General features: G+C 37.7%; 1 protein-coding gene across 8 annotated transcripts in view; it reads right to left on the bottom strand.

The window, feature by feature from the left end:
• Positions 1 to 11,446, bottom strand: part of LOC107707493 (paired box protein Pax-6) — a 14,004-nt gene extending 2,558 nt beyond the window's left edge. Inside the window, exons 1-10 of one of the 8 annotated variants that reach the window (XM_016511539.1) lie at positions 11,227 to 11,446; positions 10,281 to 10,352; positions 10,015 to 10,068; positions 9,140 to 9,169; positions 6,871 to 7,001; positions 6,455 to 6,496; positions 6,149 to 6,364; positions 5,729 to 5,894; positions 808 to 966; positions 510 to 592 (exon numbers count right to left, since the gene is read on the bottom strand). In XM_016511539.1, the coding sequence (XP_016367025.1) occupies positions 510 to 592; positions 808 to 966; positions 5,729 to 5,894; positions 6,149 to 6,364; positions 6,455 to 6,496; positions 6,871 to 7,001; positions 9,140 to 9,169; positions 10,015 to 10,027 (840 nt within the window). In that variant the 5' untranslated portion in view covers positions 10,028 to 10,068; positions 10,281 to 10,352; positions 11,227 to 11,446. The remainder of the gene's footprint in view (positions 1 to 509; positions 593 to 807; positions 967 to 5,728; positions 5,895 to 6,148; positions 6,365 to 6,454; positions 6,497 to 6,870; positions 7,002 to 9,139; positions 9,170 to 10,014; positions 10,069 to 10,280; positions 10,353 to 11,226) is intronic. The other 7 variants (XM_016511540.1, XM_016511542.1, XM_016511535.1 and 4 more) reach the window with 7 other exon arrangements.
• Between the last annotated feature and the right edge of the window lie 1,220 nt (positions 11,447 to 12,666).

Raw genomic sequence — 12,666 nt, 5'->3', positions numbered from 1 at the left:
ATTTAAAAACCCCATAAAATCACTTGATGGCAGTTTTCATTTCCGTGTTGTCGTATTTCCCAGTTCATTTTCGTTTTTTAATTATAAATAGCAGGTGGTTTTAGTGAGCAGGACATTCTCATAGAGAACATTTGATTGGACAAAAATCTGTGTAGTGCAAAATGAGTCATAAATATTTTATTTTACATATTTTATTTAAACGCATATCTGCTACAAATAAATTTTGTCAATGTACACTAGCAAAGTGTAAAACTTTTTTTATTTTCACTACGCTGCCTTGCACTTTTCTTTCTTTTTTTTTTTTGCTATTTGTTTTACAAAAATATTTAAGTCTGTGAGTCAAGCAGCCAAGAAAAATGCAAGATATATATATATATATACACACACACATTCACACACACAAACTCTTTAGTGGCTAAGCCATTAATTAAGCCATGCCAATGACAAATTATTATGAAGTGTACCCATTTTTATCTCTATTTATCCTATTTTTAAGTGTTTTCGCTCACCTGTATTCTTGCTTCCGGTAAATCTATTTTTGCAGCTAGTCTCTCTCGTGCGAAAACGTCAGGATAGTGTGTTCTCTCAAACTCTGGTGGAAACATTAAAAAATAAGTCATGAGTTAAAAAATGTGTCTTTTTCTGTGCAGTTGCACAAGGGAAACTGCTTAAAAGTCATGCAGAGCAATTTAATTTAAATATAAAAGTTTACAAAAAAGTTTTATTCTTGAAATAAAGTGTGATTTTACTGTTTAGTTGTAGCTAGTCTACAGATGCTTTAATATGAGCTCTAATCTTCATGTTTACCTTTTTCAAGTGCTTCTATTTGTTCTTGTGTGAAAGATGTGCGGTTTCTTTGCAGTTTTCTTTTTAGCTGAAGCCTCATTTGGGTCTCATCTGAATCCTCTCCATTGGAGCTTATTGAGTTTGTGTTCTCACCGCCTCTGTCTGACTGCTGGCAGCCATCTGGAAAGGAAATATGAAATGTAAGTTTGTGCTGTTTATTCACACTTCTCATTCTCTGTTTGGACTCTAGGCTGTAATTAAGGTATATTATGGTTTGCCTGTCATATATAGGTTGGAAGAATTTGGTAGAAAATTAGTGGAGCGTTTTGTAGGCTACTGTATCGCCCTCTGTGATGTTGTGGGAAAACATTTAGAGCACGCTCACTTAGATCTTTCTGCATCGAGTCACAAAGGCTGGCGAGCTTGAGGGCTTTACAGAAATGCGATAAAATGTCCCAGAAACCTTTTCAGATCCTCTGAAATGTTTTTTAAAAACCAAACACCCTCTCCCCCCTTTTCATTCCCGAGTTCTTCAATTAGGCTGCAGCCACCATATGGGCGTTTGCAGAGCTATTGAGGTGACCACCAATACTTGAATAGGAGAGGGATGCTTTCACAGCCACACAATGTGGGAGAGTAAGGGTAACTCTTAAATACTCGCTGGGAGGACGGATGGCAAACTTTCGTGGGTTGAATTCTGAGGACACAATTGGACGAGGCGACAAAAGGATTCTCTCCAGCAGTCATTGTAGCATGAGGATTCCAGTCAACAGACTTTTCTGCTCGGCGTGTTAACCTTTATGCTCTACTGTCATTAATCACTGTCCCTAGGGCCGGCCCGTTCATCCTCGGTTAGGATTTATACCTTCTTATAGGCGCAGGAAGAAAAACAGCCAGGCCACCATGAATGAGACATCTAAATACGAAGGCTCTTGTTTATCACAGACAAGAGATAGGAGTGCCAACTCTAAGTCGATAAGCTTTAACCTGCTGTGTAGTTGGGCACCAGTGCCTAAACATCCTATTTCATCTCACCAGATACATTTGAGATTATACATTTTATTTGACGTTTGAAAAGTCTAAAAAAAAACAAAAAACAAGTTGATGTTTTGCAGAGTGTGGAAGTGTGGAGTTGTGAGGTATTAATGAAACCCCAAACTGTTTGGACTTTTACACGGGTTGTGTTGTAAATAGTCACATGGCCATCCAGTTGACCCTTTAAAAGATGATTTCTGTGTCCTATAGAAGGCAACCTGTTAACCTGTCATATACATATAAAACCTGTCATCATTTGGAATATATAATATTTAAAGGGTCTATTATGAATGTATTAATTCTCATAGCACCTGTAAACATCACATTTGTGACCAGTTGGAAAACACAGAGCTTGTTTTTTAATACGTAACTGATTGAGCCCAATGTAATAGTGTAGGTTTATTTATGATTTTTTTTTATTTTTTTTTTATAAATAGGCTATATGCCCAAATCCAATATAATTTTATAAATAATACTGTTTTGTGTCACGGAATGTAGTTTTAAGAGTTTTTAGGCAATGATGTACTTGTTTAGACTTCAAATATGCGGTTAATAAAGATAACGCCTATTTGAATATTTGCTTCGACGTTTTCGGAGATGTTAGCTCCGTTCAGCGCTCATGAACCTGCTGAGAGCAGCCTCACCTCGGCCAGTTCTTCTGTATTTTGCCTCTGGCTCTGATGTCTCTATAGTGGTTAAACATGAGATATAATTAGTTTTGGGTAAATCTAACAGGCAGTCTTTGGTCTCATTAATCTATTATTTGTTCCAGAGCAAACAGTTTTGGCTGAGGGCAAAATCTCATCATGTTATATTTTATGTAGCCTAACTATACTGTATATTACAGCGCTAACTATGTACTTTTGACTGAATTGCCTAGCAACGTTTATGATGGCTGTTGTTGTTTATTGAATATTATTATTCAATAAATAATATTTTATATAAATAATAGTAGTATTTAGTATTGGGAAACAGTGTGTGTGTTCGTGATGGTGATTTTAGTTACATTGTTCTGCCATTAGATGGCAACAAGAGATTGTTTTTATGACTCAGCAGTAAAGGCTTTTATATTGAAAGAGACTGAAACAAGGTTGTAAACAAGGAAGTTATTTTTACTTTCAACAACACCTTGTAAGACGCAGGCAACAAACACACTGAGCAGCGCTGTCATCGGAAATCACGACAAAGATATGGCTTTCCTCAGCGGACATTCAAATTAATGTTTTATTGTGAATATGAGACTGAGCTGAAGAATGAATGCTGTATCAGATGCAGGTAATCACACTCGCTCAGTCCATCTCTCTCATAATATTCTACTCTACATACGTGAGCTTTAATACAGTAATACAGTACGATTTTAATGAAGCAACTCAACGTTCCTTCGTTACTAGTTCTAAAGTGAAGTTTTCGAATTAGTTACGGAGGCTTGGGCTCAGCAAACTCTACTTGAGATTCAACCCAGGAAATAGTTCCACACAAAAGAGGGTTTTTAAAGACTCAGTAGGCTAGTTGTTTCTTATGTAGTCTAATTACACACTCGTGCCGTCGAACTGTTGTATAAATGCAATATCATATATTGCTCATATATATGTTAGCTTACTGTTTTGATTTTTCAATTGGGTCTTATTGAGCAAATGATCTTTTTTTTTTTGGCTCCGTAGTTTCTCACAGGTTAGGCTACAGCTGATCCAGAATAAAACCTTTTTTTTATTTTCTTGGAAAAACAGTTTGTTTCATTGGACTATTCATGGAGTAAAATATATTATTTAGCTAAGAAACAATTTGGAGTTAAATGAGTTAAAACCACTGTGTTATGAAATTTGAAATAGTTATGAAATAGTCCAGAGTATTTTTGGAGGTAGGTGATTTGCCTAATGTGTACATTACTTTAGATATATTTTCTGGAGGTGGTGAACTAAATAAAAATAATATAATTGAATTAGAGCCTTAAATGAAGCTCATAACATGCACATAAAATGCTGGGTTGTTTCAACCCAACTTTGGGTCAAATATGGACTAACCTAACCTTGGGTTACATTTTTTTATTAAATGTTTAACCCAAAAGTTGGATTAGTCCATATTTGACCCAAAGTTAGAGTGTAGCCACTGGAAAATGTGCTGTCAAAAATTAACTTTCCCTTACTTTTTATTGATATTATGTAAATTAGACACGGTTACTCTTCTACTATTGGGCTACATATTAATAGTAATAGAAACATTGGGCTATGTAGCTTTTCTTTTTTTCTCCAAGTTATTTATTTTTCAAAGACAGTGCATTTCTATGTTCTAAGAAAGTTTTAAAAGGTCTTTGTGTTTAGTATCCCCACTTTTCAAGAGCTAATCCGAATGTGTGGCCTACTCTCAAAAGCCTGACCAACTGTCGCCAGATTTCGGATTTGTTTTCTCTGACAAAGGCGGTGGGAAATAAAGTCATTCCTTATTTGGGCGTTGTCGTAACCGGTGAGGCGGAAGGCAAGCAAAAAGGTGGCAAAACAACCGCGGCATCTTTCACTGTGGAGGCCTTGATCAAAACATGCGAGGACCCTTGGAAAAGGGAAAGTGTCCATATCCTTTAGACGGCTTTAGCACCCCGAGCCTATGGCGGAGGGAGGGGCTACTATGAGTCCTCTGAATGAGTTGTCTCTTTTAGCGTCCTGTCATCCCGGATGAATCCGCTATTTTATTCAGTGTTGCGTGACATTCATCAGATTGCGACCATATTTGTCTCGCTCCGAAACCTCACCCTGACTAATAGCATACTTTGGGAGTGAACTTCTAAATGATAGTGATGAAAATGGTATAGCCTATAAGTAAGTTTGCTACTAACAAAAAGCATTATGTTTCGCAAATATAGCCTGTAAGATTGATTGTTGTGATTGTTGTTATGTTTTATGATATTTGTCGTAACAAATCAAAATGCTTTAGAGTGCTGGCAATTAATCCACAAGAATAAAATAAGCACTTTATTATAAGTTTTCGCCTCAAACATGGTGCGTATGAGGCCACATGTCAATAAACTATTAAATATGTAGGTTATGCAGCATGTCATGCGAATTCAAATTAAATCATAGGCGTATCCTGCACTGTATTTTAAGTAAATATGTCTCATTTTATTCATAAAAACATGTTAAATATTATATAACGTGATTTGCTCATTTGAGCCAGTTTTAGGCTACTCCCCTTTGCATAAAACACGTTTGTTTTGATTTTTTAAATTGCTGTAAACCAGTCAATGATTTGACAGGCCGAAATTATATAGACATTAATTCTCTATTTGTCATATCTTTTGTCTGTCTTTAGTTGTGTAGCGCCTTTAACAATGACAAGTCTAATTGTCATACGTTTGCCATATCATGTCCAGGGTGTCTCCGGTGGAACATTTCCATAGCTGTCTCCTCAAACTAAACGCGTATTTATGTCACCTTAATGGGAAACAAAACGTTCTCTAATGATCTATTACATAGCGACTGAACTGTTCCCATAACACATTTTTCTGTGTGACAAAAACATATTTTGTTCAGGGAATCCACACTGCTCCTTGTTTATTTCGAAGGCGCGTTCTTTAAGAACTGTAGGTGGATTGCAACTCGCATTATTATTCTTAATTTTTATTTCATTATTATAGTCATTAGTAGTCTATTTAGTAATTCAAACGTCATTACATTATTGATAGGCTATTGTAACAGTAAATTAAGCTCCGTGTAACATGCATATAATTTAATTATCATCTAATAATACTTAAAAGTAAATAGAATAAAAAACGAAGTATTATTATTATTATGGGAATTGTTTTATCTCTTTAAATAATAATTAATTATAATTTACTCCAGGTTGCAAAACAACAAATTTAGCGAATCCAATGCCCTTTTGACACAGTCTTCCTCTATGGAAAGTAAAATAGCCATACCTTGATTGGGCTGTCCTGGCACTGAGGTTCCGGGGTACCAGCCCGGCCGGGTCCCCCACGTGCCGGTCTGACCGTTCAGCATTCTCAGCTTTTCATACATGCCATCTGCGCCCATCTGTTGCTTTTCGCTAGCCAGGTTGCGCAGTACTCTGTTTATCGATGACACCTGAAAGACGAACCCAAAGATGCGGCACATTAATTAAAGAGCGCATCCGCGATGTGGCATGTTGGCTTTTGGAACGATTGGCCCCATTTCTGCACAGGCCTACATGCCAGAGCATTACATCGCATTGCATTGTCCTCTGGTAAAAAGAAGATTACAGCAGCGGCCGGGGAAGGCCGATGTTGGGGAATGTTCAAGGTCATTAGTGCATGCTTGTAAACAATGCATTATGCATTAACTTCTCTGAATGAACTTACACTGGGTATATTATCGTTTGTGCAGGCCCCCTCTGATAGCAGCCTGTCGCGGATTTCCCACGCGAAGATTGACGGACACTCCCTCTTGTACTGGGCAACTTTGCTGACCACCTCGGGAGTCGCTACTCTTGGTTTACTTCCTCCGATCGCCCTGGGTCTGATGGAGCCCGTTTCATAGTATCTACCCAAGATTTTACTCACGCAGCCGTTCGACACCTAGATAGAAAACAAAAGAAACAATTCACATACATTATTTAAGACTAGTGTGAAATGTTAAGTGTATGCTGCAAGCAATGATAAGCTTACGTTTTCATTGTCCAGCACTTGGACTTTTGCATCAGCATGGGTCTATAACACAAGAAATACCTTTAACACGAAAAATATGTCTTCAGTGGTACGAGAAATTATGCACTTTTTAAAATGCATTTCGGTCGCCAATTTTAAAAATTGCCAAATGGGAAAAAAATTAGAAGTACTTCGATCCATTCCTCAAGACCACTGTTTATGCATTCCAAAATGAAATTTGAAATGAATTCTCGTTGCTCGCTGGCATTAATAATGCAAGGACTTTTTAAAACAATAATATTATTATTAAAAAAAAAACCCATCTATACAGCTGAAAAAAGTAAGTATGAAACAGCACAAATGTGAAATACAACTACAGTAAAAATATTTCCATTTTTGGTGAAGAGTGATGAACGGAAAATATGCATTCTCATCACCTGTAGAATCCGGGATATGTCACACGGCCGCGCGCCACTGTGAGCGAGTTCAACTATTTTCTGTCTCGTGGAGTCGGGCAGCGGTCTGCCGTTGACGAACACACCGCCGAGCTGGTTCACTCCACTGTGACCTAAAAAAAGAAGAAGGTAAGATCCCGTTGTAAATCACCAAGCATTTAGCGCACCAGCCTCAAAATACAGACGTTTAAACAGAATCCAATCACAGCTGTTTTCAATAGAAGCCTTCAGGTCGCGATTGTCTAAAATGAGTCAAGCATTACAAGAGCATTGTCAACAAATCCCAATATTCAGAGTAAATCGCTTTAAAAACAGCATAGCCGGTCATTATTGCTGTTGTTCAGCTGTCATATGTTTTCGACAGTTCTCCAGATGTGCTCGTAATATCATAATCTCCTAATGCACAATTGTAATATAATTACACATGCAGAACATTGATTAAGCGTCAGCGCTCTCGTATGATCTGGAGCAAAACATGTCCAACCACTGAGCTGAGATTTGCGCATCTTTGCAAAGCCTAAAACGGATCAGATGGCGTAATGCTATTTGTGGCATTATATTAAAACTTCTTAAACGATGCTATGATTTAAACCATAGCCTCACACATTAAGTAAAACAACTTAAAAAAACAGAGACCAAGGCACAGCATTTACTAGGTAAGCAATTGGCTTATGTTACTTTGTCTGTGGAAAAGCCCGTAAAAAGCAGAGCAAAGGCACCAAACCTGAAGCCAAAACGGAAAAGCAGCCTTCCCGGTTTGCTTTACTTCTCAGCTCCCTTCCCTCCGAAGCCTCGCGTTAAACTGAGTCCAAGAGCACAAGCTCCTTTGCAATAAATAAGCTCCAAATATAGAAGAGGGGGAAAATATGATGAGCCTGCCTGACATTTGTCTTTAAAATAAAGCTAGCTGCACGTCAAGTTTGAGCTTAATTTCTGGAAATAGGCGGAAGTCGCCCTGGATCATGCATGGAAGGCTAATTGAAAAGATCAGTTGGAGCACTTGTGGCAGGCATGTCACTTCATAACATCGCTCTGCTTTTGAAAATCGCATCGTCACGACAAATAGTAGCATGATAAAACGGCTTTTTCTGTCTGCATTTGGCTATCACTCAGACTAAATTGGACTCTACTCATTTCCCCTTTAAGGGAAGCTTAATTTTAAGGTAGCCAGGGGCTGTGCGCGTGTACGTTCACGGGGGCGCGCCTCGCCCTTAATATATTAAAAGTGACATTTCTTTTTTTTCCCAAGTGACAAACCTCCATTGCCTATATTTACGCACTGGGAGCGAGTCTGCGGAATGCTGTTTTGTTATATATATAAAACCTGAATTATGCAGGAATGTTTTATTTTGATTGTGCACACTGAATGTTTATTCTACCTGAGAATTATTTCTCATAATATTTCTAGCACACTTAACATACATAAAGGCGGAAAGAAAATCCATATATGTTTTCGGAGCGAAGTTTAATTAGAAATTGTTCAATCCGCTGTTTTTTTTTTTTCTTCTGCTCCGTAATAGACACATTTAGATTTATTGGCTTTGAAATCAAATGCCTTATGGCTTTAAAATACAGCCACTTGATTTGAGCTCGCCAACACGCAGATTGGGATATAAAATCAAACTTTCGCTTGAAAGGTTAAATCTTAATCGTTCTATAATTCCCCACTGGGAACGGTGTCGGTCTCGCCCAGTGGCAATCATTGCGCGCGCGGTACTCTGTTTCTAATCAATTAATAAGAAGACATATGGTGTCAATTTGGACGCTCCACTCTATATACACCCAAGAGTTATTAGCACAAAGCTTGGATTGTCGCCTGTGACCTTTAAACAAACCAAAGGCCTAACCCGAATGATATCTTTTTAGTAATACACGCGAGACATCACACGACAACATTTGTGTACAATAACACCGTTTATCCCTAAGAAGAAGAAAAAAATTAACAAAGTTTTTAGGAGAAACTCTTTTCGACGCGTAATATTTTATGATTTTTTTTTAATCTCTAGGCCTTTTTAATAATAATGTTTTTTAAAAATGTGGGAATATGATTTTTTTTATATATTGCTCATATAGTGTAATGTGCCCCCGCTTCAGCTGACCTAGATTTAAATGCTCCGTTAAAACTCCAGTGTTTCACACACAAAAATTATCTATGGACAGTACACCAGTCGTTAGTATAAGGACAGAACAAAAACAATTGGCACTTGCAACAATAAAAGCAATAGAAATGAGAGGATGACATTCAACACACCTTCGTTACAGATGTCATACACCTCTTGTCCAGCATTAAGAGAGAAAAGATGTCTCATTTATTGTAATCATAACTTACTCAGTACTTTCCACAAATGACTAAGTATATGTTTTGCTAGTTGGCCTTCACACATCTCAAAGACACAGACACATCCGCGCATGTAATTTATTCATGCTCTACAACACTCAACGTTGCATCAAAGCTCAGTCTATTATTTCACTCTCGCGGTGTTTCATAAACATGATAGACATTCCATCAGAATCATGCAATGTCAATTTCGTCTCTGCTAATGGACTAGGAGGATTGGCCGCCGATGCTAACATTAATTCTGCAATTATTTAAAAGCAAGTCAAGCAGAAACATCCCCTCTCTCTCTCTAACACACACAGACACACACAATTATGCAAAGAGCATATGGGTTAGACACTCTAACTAGGTTGTGTAGCTATGCAGGGTTCCATGTGAGTTTTTTTTTTTTTTTTTTGCAATTTAAGGATTTTCTCACTGGGAATGTAATTTTTGCTCTCTCAAATGTAGCCTTACGAATTTTAAATAATGACCTACGATGTTCCATAAAATGTAAACTTGTTAAAGTCGGGCTTAACCAGTGAGTTTAGCTTACTGTGCAGTATTCAGCTACTTTGAGGGAGCTGTATGAATGACAGGCAAAAATGTTGGCAGCATGCACATGCCCAACACCCCTGACGTACAGTGTAAACTGCCTTCACTAATATACCAAAACAAATGCTTTGCTGGCTAGACGCCCCTCACGTTTTTCTTGTGTGTGTGTGTGTGTGTGTGTGTGTGTTTTCCCCGCACACCTTTCTTTTTAATAATAAAAACGCATTTCAGAAAAAGAAAAGAACTCCACTTACTGTTTTGCATCATGGACGCGACGCCAGACTCCCACGTGGCCCGGTTATAGTATTCTATTAGTCATAAAGAACCAACAATAATGGTCAGTTTCACATTTTTAAATCAAGTGTATTGCAGTGCATTGTGTGTAAGACTTGTTTGCAAGAAAGTTACGGACAATAATTGTGTGGGCTGAAGCCTCACAATTTTTGCATTCATGCTGCAAAAAGTGAGAACAAAAAATACTGTCTCCACAAATACACTTATGTCCAGCATTTAAACTTGCCTGGAAACAGAGTTGACTGTCCGCTTAAAACAATTTATAGACTCTCATCTGCTTCACTCTATTAAAATATCCCTAGGACAAAGCAAAACAATTTATTAGTACACCTATCCGTAATTATTTATTTAGCATTATAGTTCAATCTAATATTAGCTCTTTTTTATTTAGCATTATAGCTAAATCTAATATTAGCTTCTTTTTTTAGAAGAGTGTTTTTATGACTAATAAATTGGACAACAATTAATTTGTTTTTCGGTTTAATTAAACTGTTATAATAGCCTATTAATTAAATTATTGTTTATTATAGTTAAAATGTATTTTTAAAATATATAGTTTTCTTGTTTTAAGTTTAATTTTTTATTCGGATAATAATAATAGTAAAATTATTATTGTTGTTATTATTATTATACAAAATATTTTCGACCTGTACATCTGCTTTTCCCTGACCTTCATGATTACAAAACTCCAAATGTTGTGGGCAAGGCCTACTTTTTTCCTCTCGTTCAGATACTCTGTTCTGGTGACACACGCTGTCTACCTCGCCTGGCTGCGTTGGAAAAGTAAAGCCAGGAGGGGGTGAGGGGTCCCCGACAAAGCCCCGCTGAATTTTAACAATAGCTTTCTTTCTCCCTCTACACCAAAACCCAGAGAGTAAAACCCGGGCTCCCTAACTAGCTACACCGCTTCCAACTAAACGTACCAACAACTCAGAAAATACAAAGAGCTTTAAGTTTTCTGTTTTAGTATCGTTCTTTTCGTTGAAAGTTTTTGTTTTGGTAAACAGTTTTTCAAGGCCATAAATAACTTAATTGTTTCTCATAATTATTATTTACAAACCACTAGTTTTTTTTTTATAATGTTTAAAGCAATCGTGTACATTTAGTAATTTCCCTTGTAAGTGGTGCATATGCTTGCAAGTTACTCGAAAGAATCAAATCTCTTAACTTACCTTTTTGAGGCATAGTTCCAACAGCCTTCGTATCCTCGCTGATATATTTCGTTTACAACAAGGAGAAGACTCTGAAGTTCTAGAAAATCGTCCTCAAACAGTTTCTTTTATAGTTTCCAACTGATCTCGGGTGGACAATTTAAATTCCCTGCGAAGGAAACAGAGATTGACAATAAAATGGGATGTCAAGCCTGCGCGAGACTGAAAAATGTGCGCTCGTGGGAGTGAGTGAGAGAGAGAGGGGGAAAGAGAGGGAGCGCGAGAGAGAGAGAGAGAGAGGGCGCGCACCTATGCTGATTGGTGATAGCACTCGTGTATTAATGTATGTGTTCCTGGTCTGTGCCTCGCCTCCTCTCCTCTTCAGTGGCCCATTAGCTGAGCCTGACCTCTGTCATCATCTCCCAGCAAAACACTTCCTCCTGCCCCGGTGACAGAGCGGGGAACAGGGCCGAGCAAAAAGCTAGTTTTCAACCCTACTTAATCACTTCTCATAAGCATATGATTCTCTCCATATTTTTTCCCCCCATTGAAATGCCTTTGTGCGTTCACGTTATTGAACTCTGTGTGACTAGACACTTGGAAAAAAGTACCAGGAAGTACCATGGCAATGTGTTTTTTTTGGCATATAAGCATGCTTTTGGGATGTGGAGATTAAAAAGTTATGAATGTTTCGTTCGCTTGTAGGTTTTTCAAAAACACCTCTTTGTTTTTAATAAAGAACAAATATTTCGAGAACAAAAAAAAGTTGTGTATGGAAGATTCCATAAAATTAGGCTTTAAAACTATGTAGGTTCTAATTAGAACGTTTACTTTTTAAGAGTGAAGGCTATATTTGAAAAAGTCACTGAAACATGCTTATGGAAACCAAAGACTTGTCTATATCTGCTCTATCGTTAAACCGCAGCCTTTAACGATACAACCATGAGCGAGAGTAAAGAGTGTCTAGAGAGAACCCCTCGGGATCCGTTTCACAAAACTAGTCCCAAAGTAAATAATATCCAGTCCAACAAGCGGAAAAGGGAACCACGGGGAAAGTTGTGAAAGATTGTAAACCCCTCTTTGTGGTGATGAAAATACTAGCCTATTTAACAGATGAAAGCAGGTCCAACTTTGGACTCTCCCTCGTGTTTCTTACGACACAGTTAACTGTGTTGTCCTGTTGAAAATACCTCTTACTTTAAACGTGGTTCGGAATAAAAAAAAAAGACGTCCTCGTCTCACTATCAACTTTCTCTTAATATTAACCTCAACCTGGCAGTGATTGGCTAGAGTGACGGCCCACGTCACAATTGACGCCATTTATCATTCCGCCAAACCGGGAAGTTGAAGGAACTGCTGTCTGTTGTGTGCGGATTTAAGAACCTATAAACCATACACAGCCTGTAGTTTCTTTGAGGTTCATCTCACTTTATAAATTTGCCTGTTTTAAGTTTAACATTT

Source organism: Sinocyclocheilus rhinocerous, unplaced genomic scaffold, assembly GCF_001515625.1.
Source record: "Sinocyclocheilus rhinocerous isolate Xijiao unplaced genomic scaffold, SAMN03320098_v1.1 scaffold534, whole genome shotgun sequence".
Taxonomy (NCBI): Eukaryota; Metazoa; Chordata; class Actinopteri; order Cypriniformes; family Cyprinidae; genus Sinocyclocheilus; species Sinocyclocheilus rhinocerous.
Note: the sequence above shows the minus strand (reverse complement) of the source record. Positions and strands in the feature narration are given on the sequence as shown.